The 20202-nt window shown below is 35.2% G+C and overlaps 3 protein-coding genes across 7 annotated transcripts in view; all 3 read right to left on the bottom strand.

Annotated features, from left to right (window-relative positions):
* LOC107614268 overlaps window positions 1-10779 on the bottom strand; it is a 17868-nt gene extending 7089 nt beyond the window's left edge. Inside the window, exons 1-5 of one of the 5 annotated variants that reach the window (XR_001614353.2) lie at window positions 10301-10518; window positions 6278-7351; window positions 6126-6180; window positions 5925-6046; window positions 3543-3807 (exon numbers count right to left, since the gene is read on the bottom strand). The gene's annotated coding sequence lies outside the window, so the exon portion shown is untranslated. Of the gene's footprint in view, window positions 1-3542; window positions 3808-5924; window positions 6047-6125; window positions 6181-6277; window positions 7352-10300 lie in introns of those variants that run through there. The other 4 variants (XR_002352983.1, XR_002352984.1, XR_002352985.1 and 1 more) reach the window with 4 other exon arrangements.
* Window positions 2202-2981, bottom strand: LOC107611510. Its single transcript, XM_016313425.1, has one exon. The coding sequence runs from the start codon at window positions 2979-2981 to the stop codon at window positions 2202-2204; it is 780 nt and encodes a 259-aa protein (XP_016168911.1).
* LOC107613772 overlaps window positions 17022-20202 on the bottom strand; it is a 9881-nt gene continuing 6700 nt past the window's right edge. The window contains exons 2-3 of the mRNA XM_021109893.1: window positions 19370-19465; window positions 17022-18486 (exon numbers count right to left, since the gene is read on the bottom strand). Of these exons, the coding sequence (XP_020965552.1) occupies window positions 17319-17990 (672 nt within the window). The 5' untranslated portion in view covers window positions 17991-18486; window positions 19370-19465 and the 3' untranslated portion in view covers window positions 17022-17318. The remainder of the gene's footprint in view (window positions 18487-19369; window positions 19466-20202) is intronic.

Genomic DNA, 20202 nt, shown 5'->3' with positions numbered 1-20202 from the left:
AACCTTCAGAAATACATGTTCTCCTATCTCAACATCCAACGGTTTCCTTCTCTGATCCGCGTAACTCTTCTGTCGACTCTGAGCAGTTAGAATCCTTGCACAAATCTTCTGAATGTTCTCAGTAGTCTCTGCTATTACATCAGGATCCAAAACACTTGCTTCACCAGATTCATACCAACAAAATAGAGACTGGCACTTCCGTCCATACAAAGCCTCATACGGAGCCATCCCAATGCTCGAATGAAAGCTATTGTTGTACGCAAACTCCACCAATGGCATGTAACGATCCCAACTCCCGAGTTGATCCAATACACACGCTCTGAGCATATCCTCCAATGTCTGAATAGTCCTTTCCGACTATCCATCTGTTTGTGAATGATATGCGGTACTGAGACATAGCCTCGTACCGAAAGCTCTTTGGAAATCTCCCCAAAATCTTGAAGTGAATCGGGAATCACGGTCCGATACTATGCTCGGACGGCACACCATGCAACGTTACTATCTCCTTTATATACAACCTCGCTAACTCTTCCATAGAACAGTTCACTCGGATAGGCAGAAAATGAGCGGATTTGGTTAAGCGATCCACGATCACCCAAGTTGCATCAAATCCCGACCTAGTCCTCAGTAAACCGTTCACAAAGTCCATTGCAATTTCTTCCCACTTTCATTGAGGAATTTCAAGAGACTGTAGCATCCCCGACGGTTTCTGATGCTCTACCTCCACCTTCTAACACGTCAAATACTTCGATACCGTTGAAGCTACATCACCTTTCATCCCAGACCACCATAACATCTCCTTTAAGTCTTAATGCATCTTCGTGCTTCCTGGATGAATAGAAAACCCACTGATGTGAGCCTCCAACAATATGTCTTGCCTCAAACTCCCGACATATGGTATGCAAATTCTTCCCTTATATCTCCATAATCCTTCACCATCCTTAGTGAATTCTTCATGTCTCTTCTCACCAACTGGTTGAAATAATTGTTGAAACTTCTGCTCATCTTGCTGAGCCTTTTGAATCTCCGTCTTAAACGTACTTGAAATCTGCAACTGATACAAACAAGCTCTTCTGGCGACTTCACCAATATCCAACTTAAGATCCACAACTTATCCACTAACTCCTCCCCCTTGATCCTCATCCAAGCAATTGTCAAGGACCTTCGACTCAATGCGGCTACTACCACACTCCGATGTTGCATCAACATGCAATCCAAACCCTTCAGAAAAGCAACACAGTACATTTCGAATGGTTCATGCGGTTTCGGTAAGATTAAAACAGGTGCTGAAGTTAACTTCTGCTTCAAAGTCTGAAAACTCTCTCGCCTTTCGCTGCATCACTCTGATTATCGTCGTTAAGAATTCGAAGATTTTTCCTTAAACCAAATACCGATTTGTAGTATTTTTCAAAACCTTTAAAACAAGTTCAATCTAAATGAGTCCATTGTTAAAACCTTATTAAAAGAGTCAAAAATATTTTATTTGTAAATCAATCATCTTAAAGCATGATTTTCCTAAATTCATTGAAACCCTTAAATCAAAACCTTTCCATTTGAATCCCTTTTTGGATAAGTTAAATTTTGCAAACCAAAATCGCAAGTTAAGAAAATCTTAGGACTCACCTTCCTTTTTAAATCGTATCATTTGATCGAAAGTTCCAATCCTAGTTTCAAAACCAAATTATTTAAACCAAAGCTCCAAACCATATTCGAAAATCATTTTAAACCTTAAAACTGCAAAAATCATAGTTTAAAAACCGCAAAGGCGTCAGTCGGTATTTTCGTTGCCACTAGTGCTGAACCGCACCCATCACCCACACAGGGTACCGACAAGACTTATAGTCATGCCTGGTAACCATTTCGGTACGTCCACTCGGATTGTTCGTCATCACAAGTCCAAAATCCTCGACTACTACCACTAGAATCCTTCTTTTCCCATGGTTTACTCTCAACACGACTCTAAGCCCTTGTAATCCTAACGGCGACTTGCAGATATAGAACTAGGTTATCCCCATATCCAAGCAATTTAATACTCAAAGCATACGCTTACCTCTCGTCGGAGGATCCGACCCCGTCGCATCACGTGTATCCAAGGTACACACACGGCATGACTATTGATTCTGACCCTCATCTCGGTTCTTCCTACGGTGACAATACTTAGATATATGTCCAGGTTTCCCACAAGCATAGCATCGACCATTTTATTTTGCCTGATGAAACTGGGCCTTGTTGTCCCTTCTGAAGTTTCCTTGACCTTGCAAATACTGAGGAATATGTCCATCTTTCTTGAAGTTCTGTCCCTTTGGTCCGAGGTAATCATCGCGTTCCCTACTAATATTTCCTCCATGAATGTCCTTTGACGAGGCTACCGTCATTGCGTATTCTTCAACAACCCTCACATTGTCCACCAATTCAGAGAATCTCCTAGTCTCCAATGGAGCCACAGCACGCCTGATATCTTCCCTCAGTCCTACTTCGTATTTAACGCATTTCCAGCCTTCATAGGACTCAGGGGCACCCTTACTCATCCTCGAGAACTTACAAAGTTCCTCAAACTTACTAGTGTATTCAGCTATAGTCATGGACCCTTGCTTCAGCTGTAAGAACTCCAACTCTCTGACCTCTTTTATTGACTCAAAAAAGTACTTCTTGTAGAAAGCTTCCCTGAATAACGCCCAAGTAATGCTCACGTTCTGTTGGTGTAGTAGTCGGCGCTCTTCTCGCCACCATTGCTGAGCGTCTCCCACTACTTGATAAGCTGCATGCTCTACGAACTGGTCATACGGTACATGTTGAGTTAGCAATGCACGCTCCACAGCTTGGAACCAGTTATTTGCTTCAGTATGGTTTGTTGAACCAGTGAAAACCGGCGGGTCAGCTTTCTGAAAAGTAGCTAGAGTTCTCGGAACACCTCTCAAGTTGCCCTCAGCACCCTCTCCAAATTTGTTTCTGCTTCTGGCCGATTGAGCTAACCTCTGCATAGCTTACAGAGTCGCAGTAGCATTCGCTTCCATGGTGTTTGCCAGATTCGTCATCGCCGCCATGAACTTGGCATGGTTATTAGCTGGTTGCTCATTCCTACTTTCTTGTGTACGTGATCGACCTCGTTTACGAGTGGCCATTATGGTTCCTGTCTACACCAAACAATGGATATCAAGGTGATCAGTCTCAATATCAAAAGTCTAGTGCTTCAATTATCCCAAACAGGCACTCACAACAAGCATGCTATGATATATCAAGTAGATAACCTAATAGCATCAAAGAAAAGACACACAGAGTATGCAATGAAGCACAATCGGTCCATCCCTCAGGCTCACGAGGACGAACCGCTTTGATACCACTAAATGTAACACCCTAATTAGCCTAAGATTTACCTCGCGTCATAAAGCCAAGGTTAATCAGAGATTACGACAGTTCTAAGCTCATATATATATATAGTATAATCTAGAAGCCCGATGAAGGATATAGCTCCAAGTCAGAATTTAAAAAGCGCAAAATGTGCTAACGAAGCTTCTAACTTAAAGCACAAGATACAGATAAGATATATCAAAAGATAGTGGTATAGTATTATAGGAAACTAGCCACGGCTCGCGGAGTTTAACCCGGCTAGCCATATACAGACCAGAAAGAACCAGATAGTAAAAACAACTTATACAAATTTGTTCTCTCAAATACAAGCCTCTAGGCAAAACCAAAATACAAAAGTGAGAGACATATATAAAATAAACCAAAAGACTCAAAAGATGTTCGGATCCTCTGCTTTTGTCACCAACCAGACAACTCACCGAGGTGTGTTGCGACCTGCATCTGAAAAACACAACAGAAATATGGTATGAGAACCGGAGGTTTTCAGTATGGTAATAGTGCCCAGTGATGTACGATATAAGATCCCGGGACGCCAAAGATAATCCTAAGCTCCATATCCATCACAAGATTCAATCTTAAAGCATACTAAAACAAATAAGCATAAATATATCAATCTTAATATAACTAAACCGGGTAATCTATCTTAGGGGATTTCTTTTCTAACCAAACATTGTTGTCCCACAGCCTTCACCAACCTATCCTCCATGCGATCTCATCGCCACCGCCTTCAAGACCTTCTCAATCCCAGTAGAAAACACAGATAATATACAATGCAAGTAAAACACAAGTATTGGCATATAAGGCAATTAATTCAAATAGCAATTAGGCATGTTATACAAATAGGCAAGCCATTACAAGTAGACAAAGCATGCAAACAGATAGAAAATGCATATGATGAATGTCTGCACTACTGGCTGTGATATCATATTGTCGGTTCAACTGCCAACCCGACACATCTCCATGGAGGTGTCGCCTTTTGGAATCATTATTGGGAACCCCCGAGATATAGTGCTCGGATCACTGTCCAGGGTTTTGTGCCTGCACACTCTGATGATCCGAAGGGATGCGAGCGGAATACTCTTGCCACCGACCTCGCATCTAAGCGCAAGCGGGACGAACCACCGCCCTTACGCCGCCGCTGCTACCTCGACAGGCGGGATCCAACCACAGCCCCTGTCGGGCGCATAGCATCTCATAGTCTCAATATCAAAATGATACATCAGTGGTTTTCAGAAAACATTTTCAGTGTGTCATGGATCCACCATCTCATTCCGAGTCCTCGACTCATCTCAACCAATGTCAATTCACATTTTCATTTCGAACTCATTAGTTCCTCAATTCTCATCTTATACATCAACCATTCGTCACATACCATCAAACCATCCCCAGTACACCTGAAACCTAGACCTCCATCTTCTAAGTTTTCCAAATAATATCTTCTAAATCCCTTAAATTCTTTCCCATGTTTTAAATATTCAAAACTAGGCCCAAGAGTCCTAAAATGGTATTAGAGAAACTTACAACCTTATTGGAAAGGTGGAATAGTCAAAAACAATGAAAATTTTGAGAAACAGGGCGTGTGCGGCCGCACAGGAGTGTGCGCGCGCACGACCAGGAAGATTTTAAAAGTGTGCGTACACACAGGTACTAAAAATTATAAGGTATGTTCACTCGCACAGGGTGTGCTAGCGCCCCCAACAGACGACCCTTCCCAACTTGTGCGTGCGCACAGGGTTGTGCATCCGCACAGGTCGTAATTCTTCGTTGATGTGTACGCGCACAAGCTGTGCTAACGCTGCAAGCAGAACGCATTCTCCTGCCTGTGCGTGCGCACATGTCTGTGCATCCACATAGATTAAGATTTTTGCAGGATTGTGCGTGCGCACAAGGCTATGCGTGCACACATATCAGAAATTTTGAAACTCTGCAACTTTGTTGAATTTCAGATTTTCAACACCAACTTTGATTGGTCATAACTTCCTCTACAAAATTTTAAATTTTGCAAACTTTATATCGATTTAAAGGGTTTTCAATGAAATTTAATTTTAAGCAAATTTCAACCAATTTTGAAAACCGAGGTGAAAGTTATGATCAGACAAAGTTCATTAAAAAATCAACTTTTACCCAAAGTTCACAAATTACCAATTTTCATATCTTAAACCAACCAAAACAATACCAAACTCCCCTCTACAGCACAATCTACCATCTTGGGTCACTTTTCACAATTAATACCAATCATTCCATCCTACTTCATCATTCTCAAGCTCAATAATCAAATATATATAACATTCCAAACACATATCCACTAATCATCAGTTATCACTATCAATCTTCATCATCAACTCAACCATGCTTCATATTATTAATCAACATTGTTCATTCATCCAAATCCATCATATCTCAACATCATTATTTAACAACATCAACAATATCAATTCATTGTACATCATCAACCAACCAATCATTAATAACATATAAATTTTCAAACCTATCCTATGGGTCACTAGTCTAAGTGTCCATGAATATTATATACTACATAGAGGAAACCGAAACCATACCTTGGCCGATTCTCAATATGCTCTTAATCTAAGATGAGCACCACAATGATCACCAACAAGCTTTCCAACACAATCCAAGCTTCCAACAATCACCAACAAGCTCCAAACTCATAATAATCAAACTATATATACACAAACCATCACAAATCAACCTAGGACTCATAATAAATCAAAATTTCACAAGAGTTCAAAGCCTCTTACCTTGTCCAACTGTTTTAGAAGCCAAAACCAATATCAATCAAAGGCTAGAGTGTACCTAAACACCCAAAACACAAGATTTCACTCAAAACCAAAACCAAATATTTTCGAATTTCTTAAGACATAAACTGGGCAGAATTTTTCGAGATTCATACCTCTTTGGCTAGATGAAATTAACGGGCTCGGAGAGAGTTTCGTGTAGCAACTGACGGCACGCGAATCGAAATACCGTAGCTCAAGTTATGAGAGAAAGAAGATGAATGTGAATAGTGCTTCTTGTAACCCTCACCTCTCTTCTCTCACTCAACGTTGCTGCTGCTTGTTGTGTTTGAAAGTGGCTGAAATGGCCACTTAATACACTTATATATTGTTGGGCTTGGACCCAACTTGGATCCGGTCCAACTCGTTAGCATTTTTAGCCCGTTTGGCCCAACATCGGGTCAAACCTTTAAAATCAACCCCCGGTTTTCCATTTCTAATGTTTTTCTAAGGTTTTTGATTGTTTCCACTTTTACTCGCGCAGTACCAGGCAGACTTGAACCGGTTCAACTGGTTCAACTGTCGGTTTGTGATTTTTCACAATTTTTCGCAGAAAACACATTTTCTGACTCAGAAAGACCCACTGAGTCCAAAAATCATATTTAAATCCTCAAATTCTCACTCTAACTTGTAGGAATCTAATTTGGGCAATATTATCACTTAATTAACCGGTTGATTAGTTACGGTTCTTACACTAAGCGGTGGAAGAAGAAAGACATGGTTCTAGTTTTTACATTATGACCTATAATTTGTAGCAATTTAGCGACTTGCTCTTCAATGGTAGAATGAATTGAATCATTTACTCTACCAGTTCCTCTTAACTTTTGATATAACTGCCTAAATGCTTCAGGGCTCGTATGTATGACATCTCGGCATTTTTCAGACGTCAGTAACTGTGTCATTAACTACGTCCGCCTATTTTCTCTTTCCAAGTTTTCGTTATTAATTTGCCTAGGCCTATATTATGATAAAAATTTCAAAGAATACAACGTATGCACCGTAACACATGAAAGAGATGTGACACAAATCTGTTATCTCTTTTCTAACTCTTCCCTGACACGAGTTAAGATTTGTATTGGTTCAGCATGATACAGGTCAGTAGAAGTGAATTGATTTACTTGAAATCCTGAGTCAGGTATGACGTTCGTTTTGTCTTCTACATTCGCATCTTCAATATTTTCGCTATCCATCTATGAAAATATAATGTTTAGAGTGAACATATCAATAATAAAAGTAACTAGAAAGTAACATATGTTATCACGTTTTAGCAATTCCTTTACGGTGAAAAAAAAATTGAAACTAAAGTTTGATAGAAAATTATGGTGTCACATTACACAGTATAAAAATACCTTGTTATGAGGCACTTATTACGAACTCGTAAATACTAAACTCGATTCCAAAGCTCACTATCATAAATTAAAAACTATAGATTTCAAGTGATATATTAATCAATGCATTGGATTAACACCAAAATTTAGTGGACTTAGCTACTAAAAGCACTTAATAATTTAGATGGTCAAAAACTAATTTAACCAACGCAGAATTTTGTATAGAATGTAAAAAAAATAAGTTGAAAATGTAGTGAACAAATGCTTTCTTGTGCGGATATTCTTGCTCTGGAAGCACTTAATATCTACTGTTATTAATTGCTTAAATTAGCAATGTTTCAATACATCTATCTAATTACATATAATTTTAGTGGCTAATAAATCAGGTTATTTTTATCCTAAACTATAAAAACTCTATTTGCTTATTATTAAATTTATATTTTTTTGGAACAAGTTTGTATAGGCAAATATATTTATATTAATTATGTCATAAGGCATTTATTAAACGGGTCAAAATTAATAGGGATAAGTATTGTTTTGGTCCCTAACGTTGAGGGTCAGAATCAAAACCATCCCCAATGTAATTTTTGATTTAGAATCATCCTTAACATTTTTTTCATATTAAAATCGTCTTTTTAACTTTTTACGGACAAAAATATCCTTTACCACTACCAGCACCTTTACCACCACCAACACCTCCCTTACTCCACCACCATCACCTCCCTTACTCCCATCAAATACTAATAATCAGAATCAGAATCAGAATCAAATTCAGAAGAAAAAACAACATCAAATTCAACGAGTACCCAATTCAACAACATCAAATTCAGAATCAACAATGTCAAATTCAACAACAAAATCAACACACAAAATCAGAATCAGAAGCAGAGTCAGAAGCAAAAACAAAGCAAAAGCAAATGTAGAAGCAAAAGAAAATGCAGATGCAGAAGATGAAGTAGATGCATAAGCTAAAGCAGAAGAAGAAGCAGAAAAAGAAGCAGATGCAGATGCAGAAGCATATCTGAAGCAGATGCAGAAGATGAAGCAGAACCACTGGCGCTTCCCCGACGGCATCTCATGGGCAAATCGGCGGCGACGGCTCAGCGGCGTGGTCTCCCTCCAAGGCCCGATGACGACGCGACGTGGCGGCGAGCCCTAGCAACGCCGGCGCATCTCCTTTCCCTCTTCTCTTCTCCCCCGTCGCAGCCCCTCTCTCCTCTCTTATTTCTTTCTTGTTCTTTTGTTTTTTTATTTTATAATTTTTTATTTATTAAAATATGGGTAATTTAGTAATAAAATTAAAATTTTTTTTAAAAAGGACGATTTTAATATGAAAAAAAATGTTAAAGATGATTCTAAATAAAAAATTACGTTGGGGACAGTTTCGATTCTGACCCTCAATATTAGGGACAAAAACAATACTTATCCCAAATTAATAAGTACATATACTACATAAATATGATGATAATCACGTGCGTGGACATAATACAAATATGTATATATGTGTTAATTACAGGCTCAAGGTCCTAGTTGGGAAGTTCAATTAGGGAGGAAATAGTTTAACAGCAAATATAACCTTAGCACAAAAACTTCCAAGTCCTTTCATGACTTTGGATCAACTTAAAGTACTTTTTGCTGCTCAGGGACTTAACACTATTGATCTAGTTGCACTCTCGGGTATAATAATCTAGCAATTACTTTTTTACCAATAAATAATTATCTTTTTACCACTACACTTAGTTTTTGAATAAATTGTAGCCTTCACGTTGATTTGGTTGACCACTACATTTGGTTGTAATTTAAACATGTAATTAAGAAATCAAATCAATACAAAAAAGGAAACAAATAAAAAAGAAAATTAACAAATCAAACATGTATAAATAATTGTGATAACTGATGAACATGTGTACATATTCTATGAACATTGCAGCTGCTTAGTCCATGTTGAAAACACTATACTTTCTTTTATGTCCCTAAGTTATTTGAATTATTTAGATAGAAATTCTTCCTATAACATAAACAGTAGACATATAAATTATAAAAAGTCAATTTTTATCTTATCTCCACTTTAATATCTATCATCTAAAATATCGGCCATTTGTCAGGAATTATCAACCACCAATCTTTCATTAAACTAATTTAATTCAGATTTATTTTAAATTATTTAAATATACAGCAACACTCAAGAGGTAAAGCTTTTGACATTTTTTATTTGTTTTTCACACATCCACTTTTTATAACATTATTAATCACAATGTACATAGAGTTCATAATCACTAGTGAATCCTTTTCTTTCATATTTGGACCACTCCATAAGATTTAAAAGAACTTGTGTATTTATCTAATAATAAATTATTAAGATGTAGTTTTTGTGATTATGGGACACTACAAAAGGACAAGGTGCAGGGAAAGATAGTGTACTACGTAGGGAGAATGGGTAATTAAGACTTGATTATCAAAGAATTGGGTGGAGCAGGGACTATCATAGGCCTTGATAACAGAATATATGACTTCATAAAGCTTTTAAAAAAAATCTCATAATTTTAAAAGAAGGATAAATCATGTAAATACCTAATGAGTTAAAAATTCTTCCTTCTTGGATCAAAATAAACTGGTACAGTGAAACATAAGGTCAAATATAAAGGGATTTTGGAATTATAATGAAAGACCCATTTGAAGACATAGAAAAAGGCATAGCTTATTTTTCGACTACAAAGATGAGTAGCATCTATAGAATGTAAAATCAGAATAACATCTTAGTTGAAAAACAAAAGAAGAATACGAACTATTATGTGCAAGAAAAAGACTCACCTTTGTCTTACGGATACACGGATGAAGACGTAGTGGAGCTCTCACGACAACGACGAAGCTGCTGTGGCGATGTTGACGACGGTGGAAACCTGCGGTGGCTCTGTTGAGAAGGACGACAACATAGGAGAAAAGTAAATCAATTTTTGAGAGAGGGAGTTAGGGAGTTTGGTTTTTGTTATTGAAAGGATAAATATAAAATTTTAACATTGTTTGGCCATCCCTTTTCAGTTTCATTGAAGCAATGAGAAAAAAAAAATTATATGGGCCCTACGCCTATTTTTTTTGTTTTCTACCTCTTTTCCACTCTAATCCAAACAAAGGAAAATGGACTTTTCCATCTATTTTCTCCTCTTTCATTTTTCTTCCTTCCAAAATCTGCTATTCCAAACATTGTGTTAACGTTATTATAACAGGTTTAATTCGGCAAGGATGGGATAGATTTATTGTGGGAAAAAGATTTTTTAAAGTGACAATGTTAAAAAAATGGTAAAATGATACTTTAATTACATTTAAATTTATAATATTTATTATTTGTGAGATCCACTATCTTAATTTAATGGTGATTAATGGTATACTTTTTTTCCCTAAAATAACAATATAATTTTAGAGGAGTCATATCCTTTGTTATTTGGTTTGATGTCCTGACCGTTTAAGAAAAAATCGGTCAGACTCGCTTTGAACCGGTCAAAATCAGTGCAAATTGCAGCTAAATCGGACCGATCAATCCGCAGTCAACTGCGTGTATGGGTGGCAAATGGGCCTAAACCTTCCAGGCCGGTCCGCGTAACCCTCCATAAAAGGCAGGCCGGACTGAAAAATTGGGACCGCCAAAGAATAAAAGCCCGCCTAATCTACATTGCTTAAACCGCGGACTTTGGCAGGGCGGGGCAGGATTCCCTGCCAGGCTTAATTTTTTTGACAATGAGGTATTTTTGTAATTTTTTGGCCAAAACTCAACTTCCTCCAACCCAACTTACAAGAGTATGAAGATGAAAATTGAGTATTTTAGATTATGTTTATGTTGCTTTAGAGACAATATTTATAATTATGATTTGGATTATGTTTATTTTACTTTGGAGACAATATTTATAATTATAAAGATTTTGGTACGAGACTTTGATAAAAACTAAGAAAGACACATATAATAAATTTTCATTATGTCAAAGTTCTCTCATATTGAATTTAATACTCTTGATATATCTAGAAACAACTATTTATCATGAATATTATATGCCGAAATTCATCTTGATTCAATGGATCTTGGAGATACCATTAAGGCTGAAAATAAAGCATCCTAAAAGGATAAAGCCAAAGTCATGATTTTTCTTCGTCGTCATCTTGAGGAAGAATTGAAAAATGAACATCTCACACTAAAAGATCCTACAGATTTGTGGAAAAACCTTAAAGAAATGTATAATAATCAAAAGACAATAATACTTCCTCAAGTTCAATATGAGTGGACACATTTGCGTCTACATGATTTAAATGAATACAATTCAACAATGTTTCAAATTATCTCACGAATGAAATTATGTGGGAGAAATATAACTGATAATGACATGTTAGAAAAAACTTTCTCGACCTTCCATGTATTGAATGTACTCCTACAGCAGTAGTATCGAGAGAAAGAATTTAAAAAATACTCTAAGCTAATTTCTTACCTTCTTATTACTGAACGTAACAATGAATTACTTTTAAGAAATCACGAAGCGCGCCCAGCTGACGCCGCCTCATTTTCTGAAGCAAATGCCGCAAATTATAATCCCAAAAAAGATAAATGGTAAGACTTTGGTAACAATAAAAATTGTGGAAGAAAGAAAATTATTTTCACAAGAAAGGATCTCACCAGAATGGGATAAAGAAAGAAATAATGGCAAAATAAATCAACAGAGGATAAATGTTTCCGTTGTGGTAGAAAGAGCCATTGGTCACGTACCTGTCGTACCCCAAGACACTTAGTTGATCTTTGTCAAACATACTTGAAAAAGGATGACAAAGAAAATGAGACACATTTTGTTTCAAATGATGTTGTTGAAAATTACACCACTCATTATGTAATATCTGATTTCTTTAAAGATCTTGAAGGAAATATTGGTCATTTGATCAATGTTGGAAAAGTTTAATATTTGGATTTGTTAAGTTCTTATGTCAATAAATAATGTAAATTTTTTTGTTAAGTTTTATCTTCTATGCATTTGAATTTCAAGTATGATGTATATAAATAATGTTCAATAAAATATTATTGTGTTTAATAAAATTTATTGCTTATGATTAAGAATTTTAAAATCATTAAATATATCAAGTTCTAAAATAATAACAATAATAATAGTAAAATTTCGTATATGATACTTTTTTAGTAAAATCCCTTCCCGGTTCCTTTTCATAAATGGTAGGAGATCGGGGAGGGGTTTTACTCTACTTTTTTTATATACAATTTTACTGTGCATGTACTTTTACTTATTTTATGATATAATCTTGTTATTATTATTTGTCTTTGAAGAAAACGGTAAGGACATATAATGAAAATATTTGTCATGCGGATAGTGCAAGTTCGTATACTATTCTCAAAAGTAATATATATTTTATTCATCTTATATCAAAAGAAGAATGTGTTAATATAATTATCGGCTCAGGCAAAGCGATAGAAGGCTCCGAAAAGCTATAATTTTGTTTCTTGAAGGAACTAAATTCATAATAAAAAATGCACTATTGTCTATTAAATCTCTAAGAAACTTGTTGAGTTTTAAAAATATTTGCAGAAATGGATATCATATTAAAATAATGAATCGAATGAGAAAAATTATGAGTACTTATATATCACAACTTATATTAGAAAAGTTATCCTCACTTTCTTCTGGATTATATTATACTAAAATTAGTACAATTGAATCACATGCCATTGTAAACAAGAAGTTTACTAGTCTAAATAAATTCACAATTTGGCATGATCGATTTGGTCATCTTGGAATAACCATGATGTGAAAAATTATTGAAAATTTCCATGGACATTCAATAAAAAACTAGAAGATTCTTAAATCTAGTGAATTTTGTTGTGTTATATGTTCTCAAGGAAAGCTAATTTTAAAGTCATCACCAGTGGAAATTGGATTTGAGTCTCCTGAATTCTTAGAAAGGATTTAAGGTGATATATATGGACATATTCATCCACCATGTAGATCTTTTAGATGTTTTATAGTCCTATTAGACGCATATTCGAAATAGTCACATGTGTGCTTATTGTCTTTTCACAACCTAGTGTTTACGAGATTACTTGCTCAAATTATTTGATTAAAAACACAATTTTCAGAAATTTCAATCAAAACAATTTATCTTAATAATGCCGTTGAACTCACTTTTCAAACTTTCGATGCTTATTGTATGGTCAATGATACAAGTGTTGAACATCCGCTAACTCGTGTTCATACACAAAATGAACTAGCAGAGTCACTTATTAAACGAATCCATTTGTTTGCTAGACCCTTACTTATGAGAATAAATCCCCCGACCTCTGCTTGGGGCATGTCATTTTACATGTTGTTGCATTTATTCGCATAAGGCCAATAAGTTACCTCCAATTTTCTCCTCTACAATTAGCTTTTGGCTAGCAGCCAAATATTTTCCATTTGAGAATATTCAAATGTGCGATATATATTCTAATTGTCCCGCCTTATCGCATCAAAATAGGACTCCAAAAAAAAAATTAGGGATATATGTTGGATATGATTCTTCCTCTATAATGAGGTATCAAGAGATACAAACTAGAGATGTATTTAAAGCTTGATTTGTAGATTGTCATTTTGATTAATCAAAATTTTCAATATTAAGGAGAGAGAATAAGCTTCTTGAAAAGGAACTTAATTAGAATGCATCATCCTTGATGCATTTAAATCCTCGATCAGAGCAATGTGAACTAGAAATTTAAAAGAATATACATTTGCAAATAAATAGCAAATGAATTGCTTGATACATTTTCTGATACAAAGAGAATAACTAAATCCTATATACCAGCTGAAAATGTCCCAATTCGAATTAATGTCCTAGCCAGACAAATAGTCACCGAGACAAATTCACGCCAGAAGCGTGGTAGGCCTGCGATTCCAAAGACAAAATATCTTCGAAAAAGAAAAGAGGTAAATACTATTCTTGTTGAAAAATATAAAGATATAGTAAAGACATCTGCAATTGTCCAAAATTCTGATATAGTTTTGATGCCAGAAGACGTTCAGGAACTTGGAAATTCTGAAAATTGTGAAAATGATGAGCTCTCAATAAATTATGTATTTACAAGAGAAAAATAGAACCAAAATAAAAAAATTGTCAATGAAATATTTGCATATAATGTGACATTACACATCATGCATGAAAGTAAGGATCTTGAGTAAAAAACAGTCGAAGAATGTCGACAAAGAAATGATTGATCAAAATGAAAAGAAGTTATGAAAGCTGAGTTAGACTCACTTGCAAAACATGAAGTATTTGGATCTGTAGTATGTACACTAGAAGATGTAAAACATGTCGGATACATATGGGTATTTGTGAGAAAACGAAATGAGAAAAATAAAGTTGTACGTTACAAAGTTCGACTTATGACACAAGGTTTTTCACAAAGATCCGATATAGATTATGAAGAAACATATTTTCCTGTATTAGATACAATAACATTGCGTTATTTGATCAGTTTATTCACATACCATAAACTACAAATGCATTTAATGAATGTAGTGCAGCAGTCAAATTGTAAAGATCTTTACATAGTCTAAAACAATGTTGACGAAATGTGGTATAATAGTCTTACTGAATATCTGGCCAAAAGGTATTCAAAAATGATTATATCTGCCCATGTGTTTTCATAATGAAATCTGAATCTGGATTCATTATGATTGCTGTTGTACGTTGATGACTTAAATATTATTAAAACTGTTGAAGAGATTCCAACAATTATAAAAGCTCTAAAAGAAGAGTTTGAAAAAAAAGAATTCGGAAAGACTAAATTTTATCTCGACTTGCAGATCGAGCATACAAACAATGGGATCTTTATTCATCAAACAACATATAAAGAAAAGATCTTGAAGAGATTTTATATGAATAAGTCATATCAATTAAGTACCCCAATGATCATAAGGTCTTTTGATGTGGAAAATGATTAATTCCGTCCTAAAGAAGAAAATGAAGATATCCTTGATCCTGAAGTACTATATCTTATTGTCATTGAAGCACTAATGTATCTTGCTAATGATACACGACCTGGCATATTATTTGTTGTGAATTTACTAACAAAGTATAGTTCCTCTCCAACCAGAAGACATTGGAATGGAATCAAACAAATCTTTTGATATCTTCATAGAATAGTTGATATGGGACTATTTTATCTATATGAATCCAAGTCACAATTAGTTGGTTATGTAGATACAGGATATTTGTCTAATCCACACAAAGAAAAATCTCAAACACGATACCTATTCACATATAGTGATACAGCTATATCATGGAGGTCTACCAAATAGACGATAGCAGCAACATCCTCTAATCATGTTAAAATTCTAGCGGTACATGGAGCAAGTTGTGAGTATTTTTGGCTCAAGAGTTTAATCCAATATATTCTATCATCATGTAGACTCACTGATAGAAAAATAGCTCAAACTGTTCTGTTTGAAGATAATACAATATGCATTGCATAACTTAATGGTAGATACATCAAAGGTGATAGAACAAAGCATATTTCTCACAAATTCTTTTTCATTCATCATCTTTAAAATCAATGAATAATTGATGTTCAACAAAGTATATTTCGCCCAAATTCTTCTTCACTCATATTTTTTATGTGCTTTTAAAAGATAAACAATTAGTTTTACCTAAAAACAAAATTTTGCCATTTGTTAACCAACTTAAAAAAAAATCTTATTATAAATTTTATTAAACAATTAAACAATTAGTCATTTGACTAACAATTATATTCGTTTCAGAAATTTTATTTAGGAGGATATTATAGAAGAAAGATTAAAGTTGAATGAGAGCAAGAAAGACATGAAGGTTGATGCTGATCTCTTTGCTTTTAAGTTTTGTTGAACCCCAATTTTTAGGGGTTAATATGGCTAGTTTTACTTCCTGGAATTCGACACTTCCGTGGATGATTTTGAAGCTAATATTCGCCAAATTTATCCTGGAGTAAGGGAAGGCCAAATTTATCCTGGAGTAAGGGAGGGTTTGTTGGATTTTCAGATGCATCAGAAGCTGAAAGTTTCATATCTTGCGGCCAAAAGGGATGTGCTGAAGAAAGTTTCATATCTTGCGGCCAAAAGATTCGGTGTCTCAGGGTACACAAGTATATGCAACTACCTTCCATGAAGTCTTTAATTATATGTTAATTTTTCATTTAAGATTGGAGTTTCATTTATTTGTCTCTGACAAATTATCAGAAACCGAAATGGGTATTCACTAAAAAAATTTCACTCATTCAAACTCATCACCTGTATTTGCCATCTTTTAACTTAAAAGTAAGGTCCATCTAGCCATCTAGGTCACTACTCAGTACTCACTACATGAGGAAAGGAAATAAAACTGCGAATAAGATAGCACAAGTTGCATAATCCACTGCCTTAGTTTTTTGTTTTTTTCTTTTACAGAAATCAAAGAAAGATAATTTCTTTAATCTCCGCAATCTGTGTCATCGGTATCCAAGTAAACCCAAACTGGATTCCAGTCTGAAAACAAATAAAAACAATATAAATAAATAAACAAATACAAGAGTTAATATTCACTTTGGTGCTATAAATAATTAAAAGGTCTTGATAACATTGATAACAAGTATCGCTTTGAGGAAGTAAGAATTAACTTAACTCACATTTATTTGTGAATCTATGAACTATTTTAAGTTTTTGACAGCTTAGAACACCAAATCCCAAGATATGGCTACAATGTGTTTATTGGGACTAAAGTGAGCATTAATTCAAAAATGAAAAAAGAAAAGGATCATCAAAATCAACATCCCCAAAGCACTATCAATGATTTTCCTTTATCCTCATCTTGAGAGCACAGCAAACAAGAAGCCAATGGAGATCCCAAGAACACAAGCCATGGAAACCCCACGAACCCTAACAAACAACAGATTCATCTGCTTCGCAACCTGCATGGTAAGCGTCAGAATCTGCAACCTACCTTGCTCCTCCATCTTCTTGAAGAAGTACATTGGCTTCAGTGACTGTCTCAGAACGAACGCCAACGAAAATGGAAACGCAAAAGCCAGCGTGCTCTGAACAGAAACCTCCGAAAATGGTGAAGAACCGGTTTTGTAAGCGATCCAAGATCCAAGACCAAGTTGAACCAGACCTAGAACTGCAACCACCTTGCTCAGCTTGTAGACATTCTTCATGATCGATTCCAAAACCTCTCGTGTTTCATTCGCCAGGGGTGAGACGTCACGCTCAACTGTGGGTCCTTCGATTTCTTGGTGCTTGAAATTAGGATTTTGGCTTGGGTATGGACTTTCAGGTTTCTCGGAATCATTTGTGGAGAAGAATCTTGGTTTTGTTAGTGATGAATTGGTGAGAAAAGGGTTTATTGATTGGGAGAAGGGTTCTAAGAATAAGGGCTTAGGGTTATTGAATAACGGGTTGGTTGAAGAAGAGGAAGAAAAAGAGGGTCTTAGGATTGTAGAGGCTAATCTTAACCTTCGGAAAATGATGGCAGCCATCGTTGTTGTACAATCACTAAGATCGGAGGCAGTGTAATTTGAAATATGACTAAGAAAATAGTTGGTGGCCGAATAAAATTTCTTTTTTTTTTTCAGTTAAATTATTTTGGGGGATTTGGTTATGTTATCAATAAATGGTGGAATCAAAATAGGTAGATTTGCATTTTCGAGTTGGCTTCTTTTGGTCACAAGAATCAAGAGCTTGGTGGTAATGGCTGAGATGGTACGAGGGAATAGGCTAGCGGGTCTACAACTACAAGGGTGTGTATCTACTTTACGTCTTAACAGAAGAACCATGGGAGCAGAATTTTTGCTTATGTGGCATGCTTTCAAGTTTCAAGAGGGGTTGGGAAAAAATCTTCAGTTTTCCTCCTACCTTCTTAATATGCTTCTTATCCCCTAAAACAATACAAAAAATTCAAACCATGTGCCATGTTTTGACCAGCTACACTTTCTTTGCCCAGCTGGTTTGGTCTTCACTTGTCTTATGTTCCCACTGCATTATGAAGTCCAATGTTAAAAAATGGCACCTCAAATATTGAAATCTTCTCACCTAAATGCATTTGGATACCCAAAATTTTTCCTATAAAAGGAGATTCCTTCAAGTTGAAAAGGTAGAAAGATAAAATGAAAAATAAAAGTTTATATTGTGTAATTTTTATTAAGAGAGTGTGTGAGAAATCTAAACAATTTTTCTGTTTAATCATTACCAGAACATCAAGTAAGAAATCTGGCATTGAATCTTACAACTCATTGTTTTGCAATTTTTTTTCCCAGCTACTCATCATCATTCATCAAGATGTCATACAATCACTCCATTGTCACTTACATTCACAACATGTATTGAGCATACATCAAAAACTATGTGTGGCTCCACATAACAAGTCACAAAGCATACCAGCGCAATCTATTTTAAAGAGAAAAGCATAACAAATTACATATTATATTTATGCAAATTCCAAGTGAACAAAAACTTGGTTTCCCTCGTAGGTTAAATTAAATAACTCAATAAGATTGAATGAAAAAGCAAATTAAAATACGCATTAATAGAAGAAATAATTCAATTTAAAGTTTCAAAGCATTATGACAAAGATTAAGAAGTATATACATGTTCAGGAAGAAGTAGAACAAGATGGAATTAAAGCAAGATCTAAGACAAATTTGTGGTGAAGACATGGTGGATGAATTTTGAAACTGGAATCAAAATTTCTGCATTTACCTTCTAGGGACATTGAAAAAAAATTAAATAAATGTATTATTGACTAAAATAACCATCATCAACAACAGTGACAATTTCAAAACCAGCAGCAGCAACAACAACAAGCGTATAAAGTTTGAATAGCAGCAAAAACAATCAGAACTGGACGCAGAAACCATACCAGGACTAGAACGACGACAGAGCGCGGCAAAGTTCGAGGGGCGGCGGTGGATCGGACGAGATGCGGAAAAGCTCGGCGGAAAAGCTCGGCGGAAAACTACTGGTAAAGTGAGGTTTAAGACAATTCTGCTAGAATTTATTCCATAGGGTGAAAAAATTGCGGTTAGTGTTAGGATTATTGAGTGAGAAACTCAAAATCATTAAAAAGTATATATATATAGTCGGGTCTACAGGTTGGTTCGGATTCAGCACTCTCAGAACCGTTACCCAAACCAATTATTAGAGAGAGACATTGGTTTGGTTCGGGTCGGACCCGATTACCTATTGGTTCCAGAACCAATTTAATTAGTTCGGTTCGGGTTCAGACGGGTAATCGGGTACTCGTTACCCGTGCTCACCCCTAGATGCTCTCAAATTTTGTTCGGTTCAGGTTGTGTGTAAAACAGTCAAAGTATAATTTTTAATTTTTTATTTTTTAATATTTTAGTCATACTTATAAAATATATGATAAGAGATTATGAGTTTAATTTTAGTACATTGACAGTGTAAAAGTATTTTATACAGTTGTGCAATCACAATCATTCTTTTGGATAATCATTCACGCAGTCAATCTAAAAGATAATTATTTTTACTGTGATATTACGTAATTAGATACACGTATAAAACTATTTTACTTATATCAAAATTAAATTGAAGAAATTATACCTTATTTTCTTAAATGAGAAAAAATTGAGAATTTATTATACATTATAGACTATGTTCGAAATTGTACTCGAACACAAGTTTTTATTTACTAAATAGTCATTTTGATACCTAAAAGATTTTAAATTTTAA

Source organism: Arachis ipaensis, chromosome B08, assembly GCF_000816755.2.
Source record: "Arachis ipaensis cultivar K30076 chromosome B08, Araip1.1, whole genome shotgun sequence".
NCBI lineage: Eukaryota > Viridiplantae > Streptophyta > Magnoliopsida > Fabales > Fabaceae > Arachis > Arachis ipaensis.
Note: the sequence above shows the minus strand (reverse complement) of the source record. Positions and strands in the feature narration are given on the sequence as shown.

Coding starts and splice junctions, on each gene's coding strand:
- LOC107611510 (XM_016313425.1), bottom strand. CDS start 2,981: ATGCAGAGGTTAGCTCAATCGGCCAGAAGCAGAAACAAATTTGGAGAG.